The sequence below is a fragment of the Drosophila miranda genome, chromosome 3, assembly GCF_003369915.1.
Source record: "Drosophila miranda strain MSH22 chromosome 3, D.miranda_PacBio2.1, whole genome shotgun sequence".
Classification (NCBI taxonomy): domain Eukaryota; kingdom Metazoa; phylum Arthropoda; class Insecta; order Diptera; family Drosophilidae; genus Drosophila; species Drosophila miranda.
In genome coordinates, this window is record NC_046676.1 from 14623042 (window position 1) to 14650189 (window position 27148).

Sequence of the window (27148 nt, forward strand, 5' to 3'; positions counted from 1 at the left end):
GTGATAAGAACTAGTATTAGAACGAAACATATCTTAGTATTTGTATTTATTATTACTTTCCCTAAAGCACAATGTATCTCTCTCTCTTTGTTTCTTTTTTTTTTTGCTAGGTATATAAATTATCAACTTTTTCCCAAACAAAATTGCTGAACCCATTAATCTATGTTGAATGTAATTTGAATAGCAAAACCCCTTTCGGGTGTAATGAAAAATGACTCCCGATTGAAAAATGACTCCTCCTGTCCTGGCGATCGTCAGAATCATATGCAAATTTTCCGAAAGACAGAAGGGAATACGAGGAATGGAATCTGTTCTCTCGATATTCGCGCATTAATTACAAACGCAATATTTACAAAACAAATGTGTCGCTTTATGCGGAAAGTATAGGGAGGACGAAGGACCTACATATACGATAGGAGTATGAGTCTGGATGGATAGGATGGTCTGGGGAGTGAGCAGCTGCCCCTTGTCAACCCCTTTCGCAGGGCCCGAGGGGAAGTGAGTGACAAAATTACAAAGATTACAACTTAATTTCGACTTTCAGCCCTCGTCTGAGTGGTGGACTCGCATTTACATACATAAATCTAAGTTCTTGGCTGCCTGGGTCGGGGTCCTGCAAAAGACACTCGAAATTGTTGAAAATATTTTGTCGTGCCCTGCATTGTCTTGGCCCCGCCAGTGTCAACCCCTTCTCTTAGAAGGACCAGGCCCAGACCCAGGTACATGCTTCAGCATTTGCATTTCTTTGACAGCTCTCTAGGAGCGTCGCATTGTCCTTTCACACCTCGAGAGGACTTTCCATTTGGAATTGGAAGATATAATGCTTACTGTGCATATCTCTCTTCGTCTCTCCTCTGTCCATCGCTCACACTCGAGTGCATCCGTAAATATTTTGATTGCATTCGGTGGGATTTTTGTCATCGTAAAGAAAGTTGGTCTACCTTTTTGTCTTCGAAAGAGATATGACACTAAATTTTAGATGCAAAGGAAGGCGCCTTCCAAGCTGGAGACCCCCTTCAACTTCATTTAGAAACTTCAGGCAAAATTAAGACTAGACTTACTTCCTTTCTCGAGCAAAGTGGCCTAAGAGTTCCTTTTAAATGTAAGGGAAAACTCCTTCCCAAGTGGACCTCAATTTAACCTGCAGTTCCCCCATGGACTCTGCTACCAATTAGCAGTTACCTGGCCCTCATCCAGGCATCAGAACGCACTCACCTGTGGCCGGCTCGTAACAATGCCAGCGCTGCGGGGCCAAAATCAAAATTGCACCCAGGCCGGAGACGGCGGACACTTCCTCTTCTGGAGGTGCGCTCCCCTCCTTGATTCACACGTTACTCAGTGAGCATAAAGCGGCGCAAATTTAGGCCAGCAACAGGGGAAAGACGGTAGCAACAAAAACAAACACTTGACCAGGCCAAGTCGTCCAAGCGTTGGATTTGTAACGTATTTCTCCGTTTAGAGGGTGAGAGGGTGACAGGAACTACCGCCAGCAGTTCTCCCTGTGATGGAGATGGAGACGGAGATGGAGGAGACACTTCTGTAATTGTTTCGACTGTTAAAATTTACGCTGTCTCTTCTCCTTGTCCCTCTTCGTTGCGGGTCTCTTGCTTAAAGATTGTCGGGTGACGATAAAATTCATTTTCCCAGACAATTAAAAGAAGAAAAAAAAGAAGAAGGCAAACGCTGCTAAAGTCATTTGAGAGGCAATACAATGATGTTGCTGATCGCATCAAAAGATATATTTTCTTTTTGATAAACGTAATATGAGACAGTGGGTTAGGAGAGCTCTTTAGATATGTACTATGGGTGGACAGGCAGCAGTAAATGCGGTTACTTTGGGATGGTTTTAAGAATTATGGGACTAATAGGTGGTAAAGAACGTCCATTAATTTCGTTAGTAAAGATATAGAAGATCAAAGATGTTGGATTCTGAAGTTATTTTGAGGCAAAATACAATAACAAATGATAGTAAGAAACGTCGAGATGAATGGATAAAGAATCTTAATTCTATAATGCCTTCTTAAACACATAAGATCTTCCAATCCAATTCGAATGGCCCCCTCTTATGTGAGGAATAATACCATCCATATACCATACCATACACTAAATATTTACCATTATTAATCGGTTTGCGGATAGAAACAGTTAAAGACAGACCACGTTAGACTATAACTTGAATATTCCATCCCTCTGGCTTTCCAAACATCTCCATTTAGGTGCATCTACGAGTATTTGTCTTTTGTGGAAGTCTATTTCAATCATCGTGACATCGTGTATATTTCCTTTGATCTTTACCGTATTTCTGTGGCTTTTCCTCCCAGAGATATTATTATATAGCTATTTTAAATTCCATATTTCCATTTCCAAAAGCATTTCAACTAAATATATTTTTATAGTTTGCACACATTTCTGGATGCATTTGGGTTCCTGCCCTCATGTGATGACAGCCCCGAAAATAATATTATCGGAGAGGCAGCCATTTTCCCCCGAATCGAAATACCAGAATTCCTGAGTATTCAAATTACATTCCAAAATTGATTAATGGGTAAAAATTTGCATGCCAGGGATGCGAGGAGGCCATATGGGATGTGATGTGAGGCTTAATTAAGCCAGAGCATGGGATGGTCTGGGCAGGGATCGGATCGGATAGGGATGGGTTGGGCACGCGATGCAGGACATCTGGTCGCAGGACACCCCCGCTTCGGGAGCACCCGCAACCAGGATCAGTATGCTAATTTGTAATGTTTTTCGGGCCTGTCCACGCGACACAAGGACACACCGCACACGCGATAAAGTCCGCGGCTAGTTCGGCCAGATCCTATCGCGAACTGCACGCCGATCGCATTGACTAAAATTAGAGCAGAACTTCGGGCAGGGATGCGATGGAAGGGGAAGGGTAGGGGATGGTTGCATTTCGCGCAGCTGTAGCTGTAAATTAAAATGCATTTTACGCAACTGTTCCGTTGATCCTCGATGCTCGGATCCTGCAGCTGTTGCCGCTCGTGCTACCCCCTCTAATGGCACGCACTCAACACTTGAAAAGGGACTCCCCCACAGAGGAAAACGGAACTGTTTTTCGTGGAAATTTACGCATTTTCATGCTCGACTACCGTTGAACAGAGAGCCCGAGGCCGAAAATAGATTAGCTGCACTCTAAGGATATTGAACTCTGGGCCCAGGAAACCTAGGAAAAAAGGGACAAAACAGGACAACTTCACTGTGGGTCACTTAGTAGAGGACTTTCCTGTCCATTGATGAAAGGCGCGTGCCATGATCGACTGGAGGCGAAGGATGGGCAATTAACTTCCCAAACAGATTGATGAAAGGAAATATTTAATCATTTTTGGAAAATTAATGATTTGGAATATGATTTAGAATCAATTATAACTCCTTGACTACTGATCTGCGAATTGGAAGTACAATTTAATTGGAATTAGATCACGGAGATCACTTCAGAAACTTAATCATGATATTCATGATTTTTAAATTATTTATAAGGACTTAGATCTAAAAACAACCTTAGGTTACATTAAAAAAACAGTTTTTGATCAATTAGGTCTCGTTATAAGAAAAAAATTATACATACAAAATATATTTTCTCTATTGTTGAAAATATGTGATAATTTTTCCACATATTTTATCCACATACATATATAACAACAGCATTGCATAGGATAAGACAAATCTTAGATATCTTCCTTGTGCCCGTAGTTTTATATCATTACTTTTCCCTATTCTTTTTGGGCGCCTAATTCAAATATTCAAATAAATACACTTTACAGCACTGCTTGCTATGCAGGGCTGCCAGACGGTCAAAAAAAGAACAAGTCAAGAAGAATTTATTTGCTTGACCCTTTTAGCTAAAACCTTATTTCAGACACAATCCTATAAACAAAAGAGTATTTAAAACAATCCAATCAGTAGAAAATTGATTCAATAACCGGATAAAATTATGTGGGCAGGGTTGAGGATCTTAGCTAGCTAGTAATGTTTAACCGAATATAAAAATCGAGGAATATGAATACGAATTCAAATAGTTCGGCAGTATATCTTTGGTATATTTTCAAACTGTGGCGTAGTTTTCGGTATATTTCTGAGAGTCTGACCGTACATCTTGTCGATAAACCCGCGGTCACACTGATATGCACATCCACGCAACGTAAAATTTAAATTTTCGTTTGAAAATAAACACGTTGATCGAACGTTGCTTGCCCTTGTCGTTCTCCAGGTCTTTAGCGATTGCTGGATGTAGTCTACTTCTCAACTCCGTTCTTTGGAAGAAGAACAAAGTTATAAAATTGTAAGGAGCCTTGAGAGCAGACGACAATGTGGCCGAGACTGGTGCTGGGAGTGACTGCTGGGATAATTGTGGGATGAGTGGCGAAGGCCGACGCCATCGAAGCTTGAAAAACCGTTGAAAATCCGTATGTAACAAGAGAAGAATTGCAGGGAAAGTAAAATTTTAAAAAAAGATGATGCTTTTACGGTTAGTAGGAGGTTTCATAGGTTTCTCTGAAAATTCATTCGACTGGCTAATGTGAGATGCATTATTTAAAATATTGGCAAGCTCTGGTGCATAGTATGGTTGGAAGATTGCGGAATTTTTAGATTTTTGCGGAAAATGGATGTGTAGCGCCAATAAGGAAACGTTTCCTCCCCATAAGGAATATATATTCTTGATCAGCATCAATATCCGAGTCGATTAAGTCATGTCTGTCTGTCCGTTCGCCCGTCAATCTTGTTTGACGCCTAGTTCTCAGAAACTATAAAAGCTGGAGCAATACTCCTGTAATACCGCACTGTTACAAGTGCATTTTAAAATTTTATATACAGACTCCTGTGATGACGGTTTATCCTGTTTCTTTTTTCAATCTGTCCGTAAATGAGAGTTTTTTTCAAACACCCTATAAATTTGAAACGTTATTTGAGGGAGCTGTTTTTTTTTAAGGTGTCAATGGACCATGGACAGAAATTGCTTGCTATCTCGATTCAGCAAAATGGTATTAAAGCCAGTGAGCTCTCTATGCAAAGCTGATATCCAGAGATAGAAATTGATCAGTAGACCTGAACTAAAAAGCTTATTTTAAATGACCATTGAATATAATAAGAATAAGTTTTCTATAAAAATAGTATTGGTATATAAAAAAGCATTACATCGAACTTAGTCGTCGTGGTTTCATGTGCGTGATGTGTTTTACCCTCAATGTTTTGGTGTACCTCCTGGTCATATCCCATTTTGTCGTAGAGGTAAATATAAATTAACACGAGTGGAAACTTTTTGTACAACCAATTACCAACACCTCGAAGATCGCTTGTCGAGTGGAGTTCACGAACATAAAGTGCAATTCTGAGGACCAGGAGCTCTCCGATTTTGAATATTGTTATCTGAAATCTGTGAACCGGAGCTACAAATATCTATCGCTGAAAGTCAATCTGCTTCAAGTTCCCGTTACCAAATTCTCGGTATGGATGTAAAGGTGAGCTGAGCGAATTTTGTTGTAATTTTGTTGCATTTCAGACAAAATTTGGACTGTACAAGCGATTCAGTGGATATAAACCATTCCTTTACAATTTCACTGTGAATGGCTGCAATTTCCTTAAACGTCCAAAATCCTTCCCCGTCGTAAGTTATTTTTATGAGATCTTCAAAGATTATTCGAATATGAATCATTCATGTCCCTACGATGTAAGTAAAGAGATGATTCTTTGATGATGTAAATATTTATGTATATTCTATAGCATGATCTACTAGTGGATAAGCTTACCATCGAGCGGATCAATAACCGATTCTCAAAAACACTGACCTTTCCCGAGGGCGATTACATGTTCGAGTTCCACTTTCTGGCCTACGGCATCAACCGTGCGGTGGTTAAACTATATTTCACCCTTTCGTGAATGCTCCATCTCTAAGAAGAAAGAAGTTTATACAATATGCTTTATTATCAAATTCGTATGTTTTTTTAAACAAATGTCATTTAAATGTAGCACTTCTAGTATGTTTAGAATGTTAATGCAAAATGGCAAGAGGATAATTGTTTTCCGGTTTTAGAAAAATGGTATTAAAGCTACATACATATGTAGTTCTTTATGCAAAGCTGCTATCCAATAAGAGTTATAAACTTCAAGCATATGTTTAAAATAAACCACTCAAGTTGAAAATAGGTTAATTAATCGGATATTATTTTGTGGGCATGGCTAAATGTTCTATCTAGCTAATAATATTCGGCGGAACATCAAAATTCCAATTCTTGACGGAGAACGATTAACCAATTATAGGCCAAGGGGCCTATTTCCACCGAAAATAATGAACTATTTAAATATAGGGGTCTTAAGCGGGCTGAGTGGGTTTTTTTGTGGAACCAAAATTGAGGCAAAAACAATCAAAGTGGAGTATTCAAAATAAGCCAGTCAGGTAGAAAATTGATTCATAATTCGTATAAAATTATGTGGGCATGGTTAAATGTGCTATATATATAGTAATATTCGTCGGAACATCAAAAACGAGGAATATGTAAAAAGAACTTGAATTCGTCAGTATATTTACGGTATATTTTTAAAATGAGACTGTATATTTTGGTATATTTCTGAGAGTCAGGCCATATATCTTGTCGATAAATCCGCGGGCACGTCAGTGTGCGTTCAGATAATAATTCAAAAAAATAATTCTTTTAAAAATGGCACACTCTGATAAAATTGAGGAATTTAAAGCATGGGCCGCAAGTCTTGGCTGTCCGCCCAGTGTCATACCAGCCGATGAAGATCTCAGAAAGTAAGTTCGAAGCCATAGGCGCTAGGACATTAATGATTGTCAAATATCCGATCGCAGCATCTTCAAATCGCGCTCCCACCAGCTTTTTGCGCAACTGCAGAGACGTATTCGACCTCGAGAAGAGGTGGAGGAGGTAAGGGCAAATCTGCTCATCGCCCAGGTGGAGCTTCATAAGGGCAAGGTGGTGCCCCTAGCCTCGCGCAGCCTTCTACCACCGCAGCTTCAAAGGCTCCAACAAATGAAGGAGCTGACGAAGGAGAAGGAGACAGCAGAACAAACTCTGAAGGAGGCCAGACAGGCGTATGATAAACTTTCCGCCAGCATCAAATCAAAGAGTGAGCAATGCACAGAAAAAAATGGCATCTTCTAACCTCCTACCTTATTCGCAGACATACAAACTATTAGGGCCAAGAACAAGCGAGATCTTCTGGAGTCAAAGTGCAATATGCTGGAGCTGAAACTGGAGTCAATGAAAAAATCGTATGAGCAGGAGCTGAGGAACAAGGCCCAAATCTTGGCGAGCACACCAGTCAAATTGAGTTCGGAGAACGCTAGCGAGAAGCGGGCCACCAAGGTAGTGGAACAGGCGCTCAAGGAGCTAGATACATTTTATGGTGTCTGCAATGACGAGACCAACAGTGCAGACGCATTGGCCCAGGCCAAGGAGCGGCTTTGGAACGAAATGCGGATCATCTTTTCTAAAACTCCTAATGCTCCACTTTTCAATGTAATAATGAAGATCAAGGAGAAACAGCTGCAGTACATAATGCAACTAAGTACGGCGAATAAGGGAAACACCCCAAAAGCCAAGCCCCTGTTGACCAACTACGAGGTAAAACTTCTGAAGACCAAAGCGGAGATGCTCGGACTGGCGGCCAGGTACCTTTCTGCTGATAAGGAGTTGAACAAGCTGGAGGCTCGCTTCTGCCAGGACTATACTCCTTTTGTTGACGAGCTGCAAAAGAAGGTGAACAGCTTCAATGCGATTGCCAGTACCGACGAGGACAGCACGGACGAGCTAATCAGCGACTTTCTTGTGCAGTTTACCATGCGGACTTTCAATATGGCCCGCAACGATTTCCTCGTCGAGCAAATTGAGCAGCTGCGCCAGGAGCTGAAAGCCGGCGCCAAGCAGCTCGAAAATCACGACCTAATTCTAAGCTCCGTGAAACAGGTGTACAGCGCAGAAAGCACCTCCATCAATCGCATACAGGAAGATATGGGCCAGCTCTCGCAGATAAAAGAGAAGATCCTCTACTCGAGGAACATGATGAAGAACTTGCTAGCCACCCAGAGCCAGAATGCCAAATCTCAGCTGATCAGCACCAAGCTAAAGGTCAACAACATGTCGATGCTGAGCTCGGAAAGCTTCTACATGGCCAACGACAGTGTGTTCTGTAGCACCAAGCTTGAGTTCGATGGCAACAACAGCATTGCCAACTCCACTCTGGTGCCGGGAGCAGCCGGCTCGGCAGTTACTCTCACATCTGGGCCCGGCACCCTTGTGCCCTGCCACCTTCTCGAAGTAAACACGTTCGCCGAAATGCCGCTGGTAAAGTTTAGCTGCGTACCCCGATCCTGGTAAGTGGGGGTCAGAGTCGTAGCCCCCAACATGAATGCAATTAATATTTAATATTTCTCTTCTCTGGTAGCGCTGGTTTGCTGTCGGCCAATCCGCTCATCGTTGAAGCCCAGGAGCTGGCCTCCACCGTTCAACTGGTGCCGGGCCATCTGCTGACACCCTTCAGGGCCCTGCAGGAAGTCCGTAAACGCATTTTGTGGGCGTCGGCAATTGCCGCACACACGTCTGATTTGAAATTGAGTTTGCAGCCGTTAATTGGTAAGCTCGCATTCTCGACCCTTCCGAGTAGACATTTTGTATCATTTCCGTGTCTGACCCCGTTGTTACCCCTTCTCCACAGTGGATCCGCACGATTTGAAGCTGAAGGCACGTCGCCAGCAGGAGGAAATCGAACAAAAGCTGGACAGCATAACGGGCATCGCCGTGAAGTCCAGACTTCAGTTGCAGAAGGCTGAGCGCATCTATCACTTCATACTCGAGAATCCGTTGAATCGCTACGTGCCTCCCACAAAGGTCTTCAGCAACGGCACCTTTTCCGACTACGAGTCGGAGTTCAATCTGTATTATCGCATGGCCACCATGTAGGGCTCGGTTATGGCCACTAAATAGTTCAGGCAATTCTTAGAATGCATAACCTCAAAATACTTTGTAGATGGATACATCCCTCGAAGGGAAAATAAATTATAAATCTTACTTTTATATATTTTTATTCATTTTTTTTTTTGTTTTGTTTTGGTTTTTATATATTAGTACAAAGTCGAAATAGATTTTTTGTTGCGCCCCCATTACAAATTGGGCATACAATATGTCGGTATTCAAAAGAATTTCGAGTTGCGCTTAGGAGCTAATGATGTACACAACGATGTTGCTTGCCTTCATTCGGATATGAATTTTGCCGCGATTCCAATGCAGATTTTGAGGTTTTGGGTCTATCATGTTTTGCAGAACGAAAATACTTTAATATTTATTAAATAAACATAAAATACTCTCATAATTCTGAGATGTCTTGTGTAATTGGAATGCTGTGATGTGTCGTCGTCGTCGTCGTCGTCATTGTCTTTTGCTTCTTGATTTTTATCGTATAACTATTATTATAATTGTTATTCTTGATTTTTATTGAATAACTATTATTATAGTTGTTATTCTTGATTTTTATTGAATAACTATTATTATAATTGTTATTCTTGATTTTTATTGAATAACTATTATTATAATTGTTATTCTTGATTTTTATTGAATAACTATTATTATAATTGTTATTCTTGATTTTTATCGTATAACTATTATTATAATTGTTATTCTTGATTTTTATTGAATAACTATTATTATAATTGTTATTCTTGATTTTTATCCAATAACTATTATTATAATTATTATTCTTGATTTTTATCGTATAACTATTATTATAATTGTTATTCTTGATTTTTATTGAATAACTATTATTATAATTGTTATTCTTGATTTTTATCGTATAACTATTATTATAATTGTTATTCTTGATTTTTATCGTATAACTATTATTATTATTGTTATTCTTGATTTTTATTGAATAACTATTTTATTGAATAACTATTATTATAATGGTTATTCTTGATTTTTATCGAATAACTATTATTATAATTGTTATTCTTGATTTTTATCGTATAACTATTATTATAATTGTTATTCTTGATTTTTATTGAATAACTATTATTATAATTGTTATTCTTGATTTTTATTGAATAACTATTATTATAATTGTTAATCATGATTTTTATTGAATAACTATTATTATAATTGTTATTCTTGATTTTTATCGTATAACTATTATTATAATTGTTATTCTTCATTTTTATTGAATAACTATTATTATAATTGTTATTCTTGATTTTTATCGAATAACTATTATTATAATTGTTATTCTTGATTTTTATCGAATAACTATTATTATAGTTGTTATTCTTGATTTTTATCGAATAACTATTATTATAATTGTTAATCTTGATTTTTATCGTATAACTATTATTATAATTGTTATTCTTGATTTTTATCGTATAACTATTATTATAATTGTTATTCTTTATTTTTATTGAATAACTATTATTATAATTGTTATTCTTGATTTTTATCGTATAACTATTATTATAATTGTTATTCTTGATTTTTATTGAATAACTATTATTATAATTGTTAATCATGATTTTTATTGAATAACTATTATTATAATTGTTATTCTTGATTTTTATCGTATAACTATTATTATAATTGTTATTCTTGATTTTTATTGAATAACTATTATTATAATTGTTATTCTTGATTTTTTTCGTATAACTATTATTATAATTGTTATTCTTGATTTTTATTGAATAACTATTATTATAATTGTTATTCTTGATTTTTATCGTATAACTATTATTATAATTGTTATTCTTGATTTTTATTGAATAACTATTATTATAATTGTTATTCTTGATTTTTATTGAATAACTATTATTATAATTGTTAATCATGATTTTTATTGAATAACTATTATTATAATTGTTATTCTTGATTTTTATCGTATAACTATTATTATAATTGTTATTCTTGATTTTTATTGAATAACTATTATTATAATTGTTATTCTTGATTTTTTTCGTATAACTATTATTATAATTGTTATTCTTGATTTTTATTGAATAACTATTATTATAATTGTTATTCTTGATTTTTATCGTAAAACTATTATTATAATTGTTATTCTTGATTTTTATTGAATAACTATTATTATAATTGTTATTCTTGATTTTTATCGTATAACTGTTATTATAATTGTTATTCTTGATTTTTATCGAATAACTATTATTATAATTGTTATTCTTGATTTTTATCGTATAACTATTATTATAATTGTTATTCTTGATTTTTATTGAATAACTATTATTATAATTGTTATTCTTGATTTTAATCGTATAACTATTATTATAATTGTTATTCTTGATTTTTATTGAATAACTATTATTATAATTGTTATTCTTGATTTTTATTGAATAACTATTATTATAATTGTTATTCTTGATTTTTTTCGTATAACTATTATTATAATTGTTATTCTTGATTTTTATTGAATAACTATTATTATAATTGTTATTCTTGATTTTTATTGAATAACTATTATTATAATTGTTATTCTTGATTTTTATCGTATAACTATTATTATAATTGTTATTCTTGATTTTTATTGAATAACTATTATTATAATTGTTATTCTTGATTTTTATCGAATAACTATTATTATAATTGTTATTCTTGATTTTTATCGAATAACTATTATTATAATTGTTATTCTTGATTTTTATCGTATAACTATTATTATAATTGTTATTCTTGATTTTTATTGAATAACTATTATTATAATTGTTATTCTTGATTTTTATCGAATAACTATTATTATTCTTGATTTTTATCGAATAACTATTATTATAATTGTTATTCTTGATTTTTATGGAATAACTATTATTATTCTTGATTTTTATCGAATAACTATTATTATATATTATTATATAGAAATCCAATAAAAGCAAGTATTTCGAATAGGCCAATCATGTATAGAATTGATTCATCAATCGTACAAAATTGAGTGGGCATGGCTAAATGTTCTATATAGATAGTATTATTCAACGGAACAAAGAATTGGTCGTTTTTTTAATCGAATTTGAGTTCGCCGCAGTTCGCCGCAGTTCGCTTTAGCAGCAATGAGTCTCGTTCCATACACAAACATGTTGCTAATTCCATGCACACATACCCTGGGGGAAATGGATGTTATAGAATTGTGAATACGTTTGTCTTCCAAGGCTCAGTAGGTATCAGGATCGACATAAATATATACAAGATACTAATAATGTACTTGAATATGTCTAAAGAATATAAATTTGATTCGTTTGGTACATATTCGATGTATGAACTGACTCATCTATATTTTGTATGGGAAATGCTTCTAGTCTTGTGTGCCTTGAACTTGCAGTCTTTATGGAATTATATTTGATAGAAAATATCAATAAATTTTGCCAAAAACTATCACGGTATAAACATTACGTTCAACGTTCGATACCGTATCACTGGTCGTAGCTGTCATCTACACAAATTTGAAAAAAGCGGCAACCCTACCAGAGGCGTCTGAAAAAAAGCGCTAATCCGGCAACCGTCACACCTTAACATGAGCGATTCGTATGAAACACCAGTGCGCGAGAAGCGCTCATTTCTCATGGCTCGAGATCCCAGCGTTGACCGGCGCCGTCGACCAAGACCGGAGAAAAAGTTGCGTCTGTTCGATGATATACATGAAGCCATGGAGAGCACAGACGGCTCAGACTCTGAGTCAGAGTGCGCATCCAATGGTGGAGACTATGCAACTAGTGTCCCGAGTGCTGAAGATATCAGTGTCGGGGATACTGGGCCACAGGTCTTTTTGCGTCTGCGTCCCGTGGGTGTCGCCTCCAAAGCATACTCGGTATCAGACGGTGGAAAAGTGCTGGTTACCAGCGTGAAGAGTGAAAACACCAGCACCAATGTCAACAAAATGGTAAAGCACTTTGGATTCACATCTATATTCGATGGCTCCGTTGGGCAGCGGGATGTCTACGACATCTGTGTTGGTCCCAGGATTCTGGAAGAAGAATGCGTTACCATAATGACGTATGGCACTTCAGGCTCGGGAAAAACGTACACATTGCTTGGTATGTTCGATATTTTACTGTCTGCACCAAAGGGCAACTCCTCATAATGTTTTTTCCAACAAAGGCGATGATGTGCTTGCTGGTGTTATACCCCGCGGCCTAGAGCACATATTCACCATCTACATGGAAAACTTATACCACTCACCCAAACTAAAACTGGTCAAAGGCTGCATTGAGTTCCTTCAGGACGAGACCACGTTGCGGGAAATTCAAATAAGCAAGAAACTGCTTAGCTTGTGCCCGGATATTGGCGGGCATCACGAGCGACTGAAGGAGGCGATTCAGGGGGATCACACCTTCGAGACAAAGGACGACCCGAACGTCTCGGTAATGATTTGGGTATCATTTGTCGAGATCTACAATGAACTGGTATATGACCTACTGACCATACCGCCGCGTCAAGAAAATCTTGGTGCTGTTCCGCGAAAGCCCATGAAGATCTCGTGTAATAAAGGTCAAGTATATATCAAGGGCCTGACGACTGTGTTCGTAAGAAGCAGCGAGGAAGCCTTGCAGCTGCTGCGGCTGGGACAGCAGCGTTCCACCTACGCTTCGACCTCGGTGAACGCGAACTCTAGCAGATCCCACTGTGTCTTCATCGTGGATGTGTTGAAGTACAACTGCTCGGGAATGACCACTCAATGTTCGTACAAGTTTTGCGACCTCGCGGGCTCGGAGCGTGTAAACAACACGGGCACCATCGGGTTACGCCTCAAGGAGGCGAAAAACATCAACACCTCCCTAATGACTTTGGGGCGGTGTCTGGACGCGGCCAGTACTTCACGGAAGAAGCCAAATAATGACGTCATACCATTTCGCGATTCAAAGCTTACCATGCTGTTGCAAGCAGCCCTGCTCGGAAAGGAACGCTTGGCCATGATAGTGACTGTCACACCGCTGGAGAAGTGCTATGAGGAAAACCTGAACGTGCTCAACTTCGCCTCCATAGCGAAGAATATCATTTTTAAAGAGCCTTTGATAAAGCAGCATAGTACACGATATTCTGGTTTCTTTGACAACTCTAAAAAGAATACCCAGTACGAATACATCAAAGAGATTGAGGAGAATAATATCAGGTAATAGCTCATCGCTTTTCGGCATAATAACACATCGTATAATACACTTTTTACCGTACAGCCTGCGGCAAGAGATCGATCGATTGAAGTTGGACCATGTACTGAAGAAGCAGCTGCTGGAGGAGAGGCTGCGAAAGGAAATTTCGGAGACCTACCAAGAATTGTTGCGGGAAAACAAAAAGCAGTGGGAGAAGCAGGCCGAGAACCAACGGCTGATGGCAGAGCGGGAGTTCGAGTTTAAGGTTTGTACGCCTTACATAAGATGGTTTGCCTTTCCATTGCCACTAAACAATCGCGTATCATTGCAGCTGGCAGCACAAAAGCGGCTGTACGAAGAGCAAATCGAGGATCTCAAGGATGAAATCGAGGAACTCAAACCTCCCTCAAGCGAATCCGACAGTATGGACGAAAAGGAGGATGAGCCCAATGCGTCCATAGAAATACTCGATGATGAATAGTACATGTTATATTTGCCATCTTGTATTTTTAAGGGTTTGTTATAGTCTAAATAAAATCACTTATGAATTCAAGTAGTGTGTATTCTGAGAACTTTTCTATTTGTGAAAAACATGGAAATCATCCTCGGGCTTGGGTCATCCTTGGGCTGTTGTCAATCTCTGTTTAAAAGATATTTCAACGATATTTTGCAGGTAGTGGTCTCCTTACAAAGACCAGGAATGAGTAACGACTAAGACATATCATTTTTAGAAATGGTCTTTCTAAATTACGTTTTAAAGCAGCTTTATATAAAATAAACCAAATACTAGTGTATACAAATGGCCATAGGCTGACAAGCAACAAGACTTTAAATACCAGCAACATTGACGTTACAACATTGTGACTGTTTTTTTTGTTTAAACCTTGTTTTAGTCAAAATACAATAAATGGGAGTACTTAAAATTCGTTAATCTTGTAGAAAATGTATTTATCAATGGAATAAAACTATGAGCAATAGGAACAATTACGCCCAAACTTTTTTTTGTTTGACCTTTTTCACTAAAACCTTTTTTTTAGGCAAAATCTAATAAAAGCAAGTATTTAAAATAAGCCAGTCAAGTAAAAAGTTGAATCATTAACCATATAAAATTATGTGGGCATGGCTAAATGTGCTATATATATAGTAATATTCCACGGAAGATCAAAATCGAGGAATATGTGAAAAGAACTTGAATTCGTCAGTATATTTACGGTATATTTTTTAAATGAGACGGTATATTTTGGTATATTTCTGAGGGTCATACTGTAGAAATACTGGTTTTCGCCGCGCTCCCATGGTATTATTGTCAATTTCATTAATCTATTAATTTAATTTTCAATGTTATATAGAAATCCAATAAAAGCAAGTATTTCGAATAGGCCAATCATGTATAGAATTGATTCATCAATCGTACAAAAATGAGTGGGCATGGCTAAATGTTCTATATAGATAGTATTATTCAACGGAACAAAGAATTGGTCGTTTTTTGAATCAAATTTGAGTTCGCCGCAGTTCGCTTTACCAACAATGAGTCCCATTCCATACACAATGTTGCGCATACACTGTTGCGGCAACATTTACTTGAAAACCGTATTTTAGTCAAAATAAAATACATTAAGGTAATTAAAAGAAGCAATCTTGTAGAAAATGTATTTATCTATGCGATAAAGCTAAGTGGGCAAATCTATATAGCTTGGCAATACCCGATTCGCCGAAGTTTCGCTTTTGCAAAAATGAGTCTCATTCCATACACAAATGTTGCTAATTTACCAGCAACATTGCAACTGTTTTTTTGTTGAACTATTTTGCTTAAACCTTGTTTAGTCAAAATACAATAAAAGCAAGGACTAAAAACTGGCCAGTTAAGTAGAAAATTGATTCATTAATCGTATAAAATTATGTGGGCATAGATAAAGGCCCGGTTGACAACATTTAAATCCTTGTCGCTCACATTCAAAAATGTTAGATTTGGCGCGCACCACTCGGTATATTTTGTATATTTCGGTGCTGTTCTGAGGGTCATACTGTAGAAACTGGTTTTCGCCGCGCTCCCATGTGGTGTTTTTTAGTGCTAAATGGTATTTTTGTCATTTATTAATTTAATTTTCAATGTTATATAGAAATCAAATAAATGCAAGTATTTCGAATAGGCCAATCATGTATAGAATTGATTCATCAATCGTATAAAATTGAGTGGGCATGGCTAAATGTTCCATATAGATAGTATTATTCAACGGAACAAAGAATTGGTCGTTTTTTGAATCAAATTTGAGTTCGCCGCAGTTCGCTTTAGCAACAATGAGTCTCGTTCCATACACAAACATGTTGCTAATTCCATGCACACATACCCTGGGGGAATAGATGTTATAGAATTGTGAATACGTTTGTCTTCCAAGGCTCAGTAGGTATCAGGATCGACATAAATATATACAAGATACTAATAATGTACTTGAATATGTCTAAAGAATATAAATTTGATTCGTTTGGTACATATTCGATGTATGAACTGACTCATCTATATTTTGTATGGGAAATGCTTCTAGTCTTGTGTGCCTTGAACTTGCAGTCTTTATGGAATTATATTTGATAGAAAATATCAATAAATTTTGGCAAAAACTATCACGGTATAAACATTACGTTCAACGTTCGATACCGTATCACTGGTCGTAGCTGTCATCTACACAAATTTGAAAAAAGCGGCAACCCTACCAGAGGCGTCTGAAAAAAAGCGCTAATCCGGCAACCGTCACACCTTAACATGAGCGATTCGTATGAAACACCAGTGCGCGAGAAGCGCTCATTTCTCATGGCTCGAGATCCCAGCGTTGACCGGCGCCGTCGACCAAGACCGGAGAAAAAGTTGCGTCTGTTCGATGATATACATGAAGCCATGGAGAGCACAGACGGCTCAGAATCTGAGTCAGAGTGCGCATCCAATGGTGGAGACTATGCAACTAGTGTCCCGAGTGCTGAAGATATCAGTGTCGGGGATACTGGGCCACAGGTCTTTTTGCGTCTGCGTCCCGTGGGTGTCGCCTCCAAAGCATACTCGGTATCAGACGATGGAAAAGTGCTGGTTACCAGCGTGAAGAGTGAAAACACCAGCACCAATGTCAACAAAATGGTAAAGCACTTTGGATTCACATCTATATTCGATGGCTCCGTTGGGCAGCGGGATGTCTACGACATCTGTGTTGGTCCCAGGATTCTGGAAGAAGAATGCGTTACCATAATGACGTATGGCACTTCAGGCTCGGGAAAAACGTACACATTGCTTGGTATGTTCGATATTTTACTGTCTGCACCAAAGGGCAACTCCTCATAATGTTTTTTCCAACAAAGGCGATGATGTGCTTGCTGGTGTTATACCCCGCGGCCTAGAGCACATATTCACCATCTACATGGAAAACTTATACCACTCACCCAAACTAAAACTGGTCAAAGGCTGCATTGAGTTCCTTCAGGACGAGACCACGTTGCGGGAAATTCAAATAAGCAAGAAACTGCTTAGCTTGTGCCCGGATATTGGCGGGCATCACGAGCGACTGAAGGAGGCGATTCAGGGGGATCACACCTTCGAGACAAAGGACGACCCGAACGTCTCGGTAATGATTTGGGTATCATTTGTGGAGATCTACAATGAACTGGTATATGACCTACTGACCATACCGCCGCGTCAAGAAAATCTTGGTGCTGTTCCGCGAAAGCCCATGAAGATCTCGTGTAATAAAGGTCAAGTATATATCAAGGGCCTGACGACTGTGTTCGTAAGAAGCAGCGAGGAAGCCTTGCAGCTGCTGCGGCTGGGACAGCAGCGTTCCACCTACGCTTCGACCTCGGTGAACGCGAACTCTAGCAGATCCCACTGTGTCTTCATCGTGGATGTGTTGAAGTACAACTGCTCGGGAATGACCACTCAATGTTCGTACAAGTTTTGCGACCTCGCGGGCTCGGAGCGTGTAAACAACACGGGCACCATCGGGTTACGCCTCAAGGAGGCGAAAAACATCAACACCTCCCTAATGACTTTGGGGCGGTGTCTGGACGCGGCCAGTACTTCACGGAAGAAGCCAAATAATGACGTCATACCATTTCGCGATTCAAAGCTTACCATGCTGTTGCAAGCAGCCCTGCTCGGAAAGGAACGCTTGGCCATGATAGTGACTGTCACACCGCTGGAGAAGTGCTATGAGGAAAACCTGAACGTGCTCAACTTCGCCTCCATAGCGAAGAATATCATTTTTAAAGAGCCTTTGATAAAGCAGCATAGTACACGATATTCTGGTTTCTTTGACAACTCTAAAAAGAATACCCAGTACGAATACATCAAAGAGATTGAGGAGAATAATATCAGGTAATAGCTCATCGCTTTTCGGCATAATAACACATCGTATAATACACTTTTTACCGTACAGCCTGCGGCAAGAGATCGATCGATTGAAGTTGGACCATGTACTGAAGAAGCAGCTGCTGGAGGAGAGGCTGCGAAAGGAAATTTCGGAGACCTACCAAGAATTGTTGCGGGAAAACAAAAAGCAGTGGGAGAAGCAGGCCGAGAACCAACGGCTGATGGCAGAGCGGGAGTTCGAGTTTAAGGTTTGTACGCCTTACATAAGATGGTTTGCCTTTCCATTGCCACTAAACAATCGCGTATCATTGCAGCTGGCAGCACAAAAGCGGCTGTACGAAGAGCAAATCGAGGATCTCAAGGATGAAATCGAGGAACTCAAACCTCCCTCAAGCGAATCCGACAGTATGGACGAAAAGGAGGATGAGCCCAATGCGTCCATAGAAATACTCGATGATGAATAGTACATGTTATATTTGCCATCTTGTATTTTTAAGGGTTTGTTATAGTCTAAATAAAATCACTTATGAATTCAAGTAGTGTGTATTCTGAGAACTTTTCTATTTGTGAAAAACATGGAAATCATCCTCGGGCTTGGGTCATCCTTGGGCTGTTGTCAATCTCTGTTTAAAAGATATTTCAACGATATTTTGCAGGTAGTGGTCTCCTTACAAAGACCAGGAATGAGTAACGACTAAGACATATCATTTTTAGAAATGGTCTTTCTAAATTACGTTTTAAAGCAGCTTTATATAAAATAAACCAAATACTAGTGTATACAAATGGCCATAGGCTGACAAGCAACAAGACTTTAAATACCAGCAACATTGACGTTACAACATTGTGACTGTTTTTTTTGTTTAAACCTTGTTTTAGTCAAAATACAATAAATGGGAGTACTTAAAATTCGTTAATCTTGTAGAAAATGTATTTATCAATGGAATAAAACTATGAGCAATAGGAACAATTACGCCCAAACTTTTTTTTGTTTGACCTTTTTCACTAAAACCTTTTTTTTAGGCAAAATCTAATAAAAGCAAGTATTTAAAATAAGCCAGTCAAGTAGAAAGTTGAATCAGTAACCATATAAAATTATGTGGGCATGGCTAAATGTGCTATATATATAGTAATATTCCACGGAAGATCAAAATCGAGGAATATGTAAAAAGAACTTGAATTCGTCAGTATATTTACGGTATATTTTTTAAATGAGACGGTATATTTTGGTATATTTCTGAGGGTCATACTGTAGAAATACTGGTTTTCGCCGCGCTCCCATGGTATTTTTGTCAATTTCATTAATCTATTAATTTAATTTTCAATGTTATATAGAAATCCAATAAAAGCAAGTATTTCGAATAGGCCAATCATGTATAGAATTGATTCATCAATCGTACAAAAATGAGTGGGCATGGCTAAATGTTCTATATAGATAGTATTATTCAACGGAACAAAGAATTGGTCGTTTTTTGAATCAAATTTGAGTTCGCCGCAGTTCGCTTTAGCAACAATGAGTCCCATTCCATACACAATGTTGCGCATACACTGTTGCGGCAACATTTACTTGAAAACCGTATTTTAGTCAAAATAAAATACATTAAGGTAATTAAAAGAAGCAATCTTGTAGAAAATGTATTTATCTATGCGATAAAGCTAAGTGGGCAAATCTATATAGCTTGGCAATACCCGATTCGCCGAAGTTTCGCTTTTGCAAAAATGAGTCTCATTCCATACACAAATGTTGCTAATTTACCAGCAACATTGCAACTGTTTTTTTGTTGAACTATTTTGCTTAAACCTTGTTTAGTCAAAATACAATAAAAGCAAGGACTAAAAACTGGCCAGTTAAGTAGAAAATTGATTCATTAATCGTATAAAATTATGTGGGCATAGATAAAGGCCCGGTTGACAACATTTAAATCCTTGTCGCTCACATTCAAAAATGTTAGATTTGGCGCGCACCACTCGGTATATTTTGTATATTTCGGTGCTGTTCTGAGGGTCATACTGTAGAAACTGGTTTTCGCCGCGCTCCCATGTGGTGTTTTTTAGTGCTAAATGGTATTTTTGTCATTTATTAATTTAATTTTCAATGTTATATAGAAATCAAATAAATGCAAGTATTTCGAATAGGCCAATCATGTATAGAATTGATTCATCAATCGTATAAAATTGAGTGGGCATGGCTAAATGTTCCATATAGATAGTATTATTCAACGGAACAAAGAATTGGTCGTTTTTTGAATCAAATTTGAGTTCGCCGCAGTTCGCTTTAGCAGCAATGAGTCTCATTCCATACACAAACATGTTGCTAATTCCATGCACACATACCCTGGGGGAAATGGATGATATAGAATAGCGGAAATGTGTGTCATTCCAGGCTCTAATTAATGCAGAAACTAGATAGTCACTGTTTTAAACGATATTTTGCAGCTCATAGTCTGTCTACAGAGACCAAGAACTGGTACTGGGATCAGGATTTATATACAAGAACCTAATCAAATGCATGAATAGACCAAAAATATGCAATCTAAAACAAGGCCTTTACTAATTACGTTTGAAAGCAGGTTGGAAAACAGTATCTTTATATAATATTTACGAAATAGGGTATACAACCGCCCATACCCTGGTTGACAACAAATGAGTCTTCAAATACCAGCAACATTGCGACTGTTTTTTTGTTTTTTACCTATTTTGTTTAAACCTTGTTTTAGTCAAAATACAATAAAAGCAAGGACTAAAAACTAACTAATTGTGTAGAAAGTTGATGCATTCATTGGATAAAATTATGTGGGTAGCGCTGAGGGTTATATTTAATTAGTTATATTGAACGGAAGATAAAAAACGAGGAATATGTAAATAGAACTTGAATTCGTCAGTATATTTACGGTATATTTTTAAGGTAAGACGGTATATTTTGGTATATTTCTGGGGGTCGTACGGTATAGATAAATCCGCGGTCACACTGATCGCAATTTCCATGAATTTGTGCTCTGATCAATTGTGAATTATTTGGCTATTAAACGAAAATAGAAAAGATTAGAAGCTAGGAGGACAGCGTGCCATCGAAAGAGTAGTGAATACAAAGGAATTCTTACAACAGACGTCTCGAACTTCTCGAGGTCGCGCGTGTGTGCGTGCCTGGGCCTGTGTTGTTCTGCGTGTGTGTTTGTGTGAGCGTGCGAGTGCAAAACCGCATCAGACAGACGTTTTGCGAAGGCTGTTTTGCCGGAACAACGAGGTTTTGGTTTTGGGCAAGCATTTTGGACGAAAGCATAAACCCGGGCAGCTGAAATGTCATCGATTGGTGACCAATTGATGGCCGATTCGGCATCCAGCAGCAGCTCGGATGCCCCATTGTGCAAAAAGCGGAGAGTTGAGGGAAAGGCTTCTGCCGATGGTGCCGGGCGCGCATCGAGCAGCGACAACAACAACTACGAAAATCACGACAAAGCAGCAGGCGCCGTTGACATTTCAAAGAGCGAGACAACAACAGAGCAGCAGCTGGAATTGTGTGTATCGTCGTCTACCTCTGACACATGTGCTGTGAATACGATGACGAAGTGTGCAAACGAAACCGGCAGAGCCGACGACGTCAGTACATCGTCAGCAGTTCAGAAAGAAAGTAGTGGCAGTCAGAAGGAGAGTAAGAATTGTGTGGAAAACAACGACATCGTAGCCTCCTCAGCAGCAGCAGCAGCCGCGGCCCGCACCGTCAGCTCCACCAACAACTCCAACGTCAGTTCCAGCAATAACAGCAACAACACCACACCCAGCAACAGTAACAGTAATCGGCCTACAGCAGGAGGTAGTATGGCTGCTAGCAACTCCAACGCCGCCGCCGCCGCCGGTGGAGATATCGATGAGTCTCTGTACTCGCGCCAGCTATATGTTCTTGGACACGATGCAATGCGCCGCATGGCCAACTCCGATATACTCCTCTCCGGGCTTGGCGGCCTGGGTCTGGAGACGGCCAAGAATGTGATCTTGGGCGGTGTGAAATCGATCACCCTCCATGACACAGCAACTTGTGGGGTAAGTCTCAATAGAAAATGCTGAACGGGCGGGGGGCGCAGAGAGAACAGCACAGAAAATCGATATTTGGCCTTTAGAGTGCGCGGGAAAAGCCATGGCCAACCCCTCCGCTGCCTTCCCTAGACGAAAAACGCTGCATGATTCATAATTATTTTCCAGAATCCTTTCTTTGTGCAGTTTTCATTGAAAAGTGCTCCTCCAGCGGAGGCAAGCAGTGCTCCAACTAGGAATTAGGTTAGGTTATAGTGGTCTTCTGTTTCTTTTCACTTACATTAGAAAGCGAAAAATATATTTGTGTAATTTTTTTCTTCTTTTTTGTCTATTTGCGTCAAAATGTCTGCGCCAAGCGAAAAGTGTGCGAGCGGGACAACTCTATGGCACACGCACACACACACGACTGGCGCTGCAAATGTTCTTGCATTCCGTTTTGTGTCGACATTCGCTTTTGTTTTACTTGAGAACTGGACAAAAATTTTACTTTTGTGTGAAGTTCATTCAAGTCTTAGTCACTGTCACTGTCCCTGTCCACCTTCTCCACCGCGTGTGCTCCTCCACCTTCTGTTCTTTTTCAATTTCACCATAAAAATGCTCCAACTAATGCGAAATTTTCTTCAATACAGCCCAATGACTTGTCCTCGCAGTTCTACTTGTCAGAGGCGGACATTGGCAAGAACCGTGCCGAGGCCTCGTGCGCACAGCTGGCGGAGCTGAATAGCTATGTGCGTACCGTGTCCCACACTGGACCCCTAACCGAGGAGTTTCTGCGGCAGTTCCGCGTTGTGGTACTCACCAATTCGGACACAGCCGAGCAGGAGAGGATTGGCAAGTTTGCCCACGAGAATGGCATTGCCCTGATCATAGCCGACACTCGGGGCCTGTTCGCCAAGGTGTTCTGTGACTTTGGCGAGTCGTTCACCATCTACGACCAGGATGGCGCCCAGCCAGTGTCGACCATGATCGCCAGCATCACACAAGATGCCCAGGGAGTGGTGACCTGCCTGGATGAGACCCGTCACGGCTTCAACGACGGCGACTATGTGACCTTCTCCGAGGTCCAGGGGATGCAGCAGCTGAACGGCTGCCAACCAATCAAGATAACCGTCCTGGGACCCTACACCTTCAGCATCGGCGACACCAGCAGCTATGGAGAATACAAGAGCGGAGGCGTGGCCACCCAGGTGAAGATGCCCAAGTCGATTAGCTTCAAGTCCCTGGAGCAGGCCAGCAAAGAGCCAGAGTTCCTGATCTCGGACTTTGCCAAACTGGAATCCCCAGCCACCCTGCACGTGGCCTTCAATGCCCTTTCCGTCTACCAGAAGGTCAACGACGGCGCTCTGCCCCGTCCCTGGAACGAGGCGGATGCCAACTGCTTCCTGCAGTTCTGTAAGGAGATCAAGAGCGACGTGGACGAGAAGCTGGTGCTGCAGTTCGCCAAGATCTGTGCGGGCAACACGTGCCCCATGGATGCGGCAGTTGGCGGGATTGTGGCCCAGGAGGTGCTCAAGGCCTGCAGCGGCAAGTTCACGCCCATCTATCAGTGGCTCTACTACGATGCATTGGAATGCCTGCCGGTTGCTGGCGTTACCGAGGCCGATGCCCAGCCTCTGGGCTCCCGGTATGATGCACAGATTGCCATCTTTGGACGCAAGTTCCAGGAGCAGCTGGCCGACGCCAAGTGGTTCATTGTCGGAGCCGGCGCCATTGGCTGTGAGCTGCTGAAGAACTTTGGCATGCTCGGCCTGGGCGTTGGCAAGGGACAGATTTTCGTCACCGACATGGATCTCATAGAGAAATCGAATCTGAATCGCCAGTTCCTGTTCCGTCCGCATGACGTGCAGAAGCCCAAAGCACTCACAGCCGCGGCGGCCATTAAGCGTATGAATCCCGACGTGAAGGTCACCGCATATGAGCTGCGCGTGGGCGCCGAGACGGAGAAGGTCTTCTCCGAGAGCTTCTTTGGCAAGTTGCACGGCGTGGCCAATGCCCTGGACAATGTGGATGCCCGCATTTACATGGACCGCAAGTGCATCTTCAATCGCATACCGCTGGTCGAGACCGGCACACTCGGCACCATGGGCAATGTCCAAGTGATTGTGCCTTTTGCCACAGAGTCGTACAGCTCCTCGCAGGATCCGCCCGAGAAGAGCATACCCATCTGCACGCTGAAGAACTTCCCGAATGCCATCGAGCATACGCTCCAGTGGGCCCGCGACGCCTTCGAGGGCGTCTTCAAGCAGTCCGCCGAGAATGCGGCCCAGTACATTGCCGATCCGCAGTTCACCGAGCGCATCATTAAGCTGCCCGGCATTCAGCCCCTGGAGATTCTCGACTCTATCAAGGTGAGTTAGACATGGGGAATTACTTTGTAATGGATTTTGATCCTAATCCTAATCCGAATCATCTCTTTTTCCTTTGCAGAAAGCCCTCATTGATGACAAGCCCAAGACCTTTGCGGATTGCGTGGAGTGGGCCCGCCTCTACTGGGAGGACCAGTACGCGAATCAGATCAAACAGCTGCTCTTCAACTTCCCACCCGATCAGGTCACCTCCAGTGGCCAGCCTTTCTGGTCCGGGCCCAAGCGCTGTCCCGATCCCCTTGTCTTCGACGTAAACGATTCGATGCACTTGGATTTCATCTATGCCGCAGCCAATCTGCGTGCCGAGGTCTATGGCTTGGATCAAGTGCGCGATCGCCAAGCCATTGCTGAGCTGGTGAAGAAAGTTCACGTAAGCTATATGAAGGATATCCAACCAGGAACATTCCCCTAATACTCATATGTATATGATTCCTTTTCGTTTAGGTGCCAGTGTTTGTGCCACGCTCTGGTGTAAAGATTGAGACCAATGAGGCAGCCGCTGCCGCCTCGGCTAATCACTATGACGACAATGAGGTCGATCAGGATCGTGTGGACAAGATCATAACGGATCTGCTGAATAAGGCCGAAAAGCAATCGAAGATCACACCGCTGGAGTTCGAGAAGGACGACGACAATAACTTGCACATGGACTTCATTGTCGCCTGCTCGAATCTGCGTGCCTCAAACTACAAAATCCCACCGGCCGATCGTCACAAGTCGAAGCTGATTGCCGGCAAGATAATACCGGCCATTGCCACCACAACATCGGTGCTGTCTGGCCTCGCTGTGCTCGAGGTGATCAAACTGATTGGCGGCCACTCCGATTTGCCCAGCTTCAAGAATGCATTCGTTAATTTGGCACTGCCATTCATGGCCTTTTCGGAGCCGCTGCCCGCCGCCAAGCTGTCGTACTACGGCAACGAGTGGACGCTGTGGGATCGCTTCGAGGTCACCGGCGAGTTGACGCTGCAGGAGTTCCTCAACTACTTCGAGGAGAAGGAGAAACTGAAGATCACCATGCTGTCGCAGGGCGTCTCCATGCTGTATTCCTTCTTCATGCCCAAGGCCAAGTGCTCGGAGCGCCTGCCGCTGTCCATGTCCGAGGTGGTGCGCCGTGTCTCCAAGCGCCGCATCGAGTCCCACGAGCGCTCCCTGGTCTTTGAGATCTGCTGCAACGATGTCGATGGCGAGGATGTGGAGGTGCCCTATGTCCGCTACACCCTGCCCTAAGATGTTCCGGCCCTCATAGTAGCTGTCGAACCACCCCACATATAACTTTAATTTATAACGTAAATTATTTCTATTATTTACTCCCATTAACGAGGCCTGGCGTCCCTAAACAAAAGCAAAGCAAAACAACAAGCAATTCGTGTAGCCTATGTGCATTTTAATGTTTGTTTATTTCACAAGCACACCATCAAACGAAAAGAAGGAGGAAAACGGAGAGGAATTACAAGAGCAAACCGGAGAAGATCTATAAATTACCTATATATATATATATATAAATATTATGTGCGTGTGCATCCTCTAAGGAACGGCAAAAGAATTCGCAAACATACGATAAATACAAAGACTCTACTTAAAGCAAAAATACACACCACTTAATGGGGAAAACTGAAGAAACTCTCTGCTCAGCATAGTTATATAGATGGAAAAACTGAAAATGAAACTGAAACTGAACGAAAGAAGGATTTTATTTAAGAGTATTTTGAAATTTGGCATCTGTACGAAACGGAAATTGGGGGGAAAAATGTAGCATGGAGTGAATTTCACTTATACGCATTTTTCTCTCATACAAATTGAGATATATATATTTTTTTTTTTTGTATATGAACGTAACAACTAATTAAATTACATCATTGTATTAGAAGAAGAGAAAAGTGAAATGAATAAAGCTGTATATTTCATATGGTAAATGGAGCAGCGATGCTGATTCGATGGGAATATACATTTCGTGCAACACTTGACATTTGTAATCTCATTTCCCATGCCACTCCCACAACAGCCGAATTGTAATGCATACTGTATATACCCTTACCCGTACTATCCGTACCCTTGCCGTCAGTTTGGCAGAAAGTTACGTGACACAATTAAATATTTTATGCCCTCTCTCTCTCTCAGGACATTTATGGAAGGAGGCTGCCACTGAAGTGCAATTGGCAAGTGCCGTAAAGTTGCGCTGCAACTTGCAGGACGACGGTTCCTGGTCTCTGGATGCTGCCTGCCTGCCTGCCTGCCTGGATGGATGGATGGCGCTGGGTGGCTTCTTATAATTAAATATTACACGCAATGCAGCTGAAGTATAGCCAA

The 27148-nt window shown here is 40.5% G+C and overlaps 5 protein-coding genes across 5 annotated transcripts; all 5 read left to right on the plus strand.

Annotated features, from left to right (window-relative positions):
* Positions 1-3659: 3659 nt before the first annotated feature.
* Positions 3660-6289, plus strand: LOC117187703. Its single transcript, XM_033390416.1, has 4 exons — positions 3660-5247; positions 5308-5463; positions 5519-5686; positions 5740-6289. Exons 1-4 carry the CDS (start codon positions 5179-5181, stop codon positions 5893-5895), a joined length of 549 nt encoding a protein of 182 aa, XP_033246307.1. The 5' UTR covers positions 3660-5178; the 3' UTR covers positions 5896-6289.
* Positions 6290-6623: 334 nt separating this feature from the next.
* On the plus strand, positions 6624-9050 carry LOC108158061 (augmin complex subunit dgt5-like). Its single transcript, XM_033391650.1, has 5 exons — positions 6624-6769; positions 6827-7104; positions 7159-8350; positions 8422-8609; positions 8692-9050. The coding sequence occupies exons 1-5, from the start codon at positions 6675-6677 to the stop codon at positions 8934-8936; spliced, it is 1998 nt and encodes a 665-aa protein (XP_033247541.1). The 5' UTR covers positions 6624-6674; the 3' UTR covers positions 8937-9050.
* Positions 9051-12402: 3352 nt separating this feature from the next.
* Positions 12403-14651, plus strand: LOC117188211 (kinesin-like protein subito). Its single transcript, XM_033391702.1, has 4 exons — positions 12403-13045; positions 13110-14121; positions 14183-14363; positions 14430-14651. Exons 1-4 carry the CDS (start codon positions 12526-12528, stop codon positions 14577-14579), a joined length of 1863 nt encoding a protein of 620 aa, XP_033247593.1. The 5' UTR covers positions 12403-12525; the 3' UTR covers positions 14580-14651.
* A 2068-nt stretch (positions 14652-16719) lies between these two features.
* LOC117188212 (kinesin-like protein subito) lies at positions 16720-18982 on the plus strand. Its single transcript, XM_033391703.1, has 4 exons — positions 16720-17376; positions 17441-18452; positions 18514-18694; positions 18761-18982. Exons 1-4 carry the CDS (start codon positions 16857-16859, stop codon positions 18908-18910), a joined length of 1863 nt encoding a protein of 620 aa, XP_033247594.1. The 5' UTR covers positions 16720-16856; the 3' UTR covers positions 18911-18982.
* A 2420-nt stretch (positions 18983-21402) lies between these two features.
* LOC117185694 (ubiquitin-like modifier-activating enzyme 1) lies at positions 21403-26800 on the plus strand. The gene is made up of 4 exons (XM_033390979.1): positions 21403-22481; positions 23102-24820; positions 24900-25208; positions 25283-26800. The coding sequence occupies exons 1-4, from the start codon at positions 21741-21743 to the stop codon at positions 26066-26068; spliced, it is 3555 nt and encodes a 1184-aa protein (XP_033246870.1). The 5' UTR covers positions 21403-21740; the 3' UTR covers positions 26069-26800.
* Positions 26801-27148: the final 348 nt, after the last annotated feature.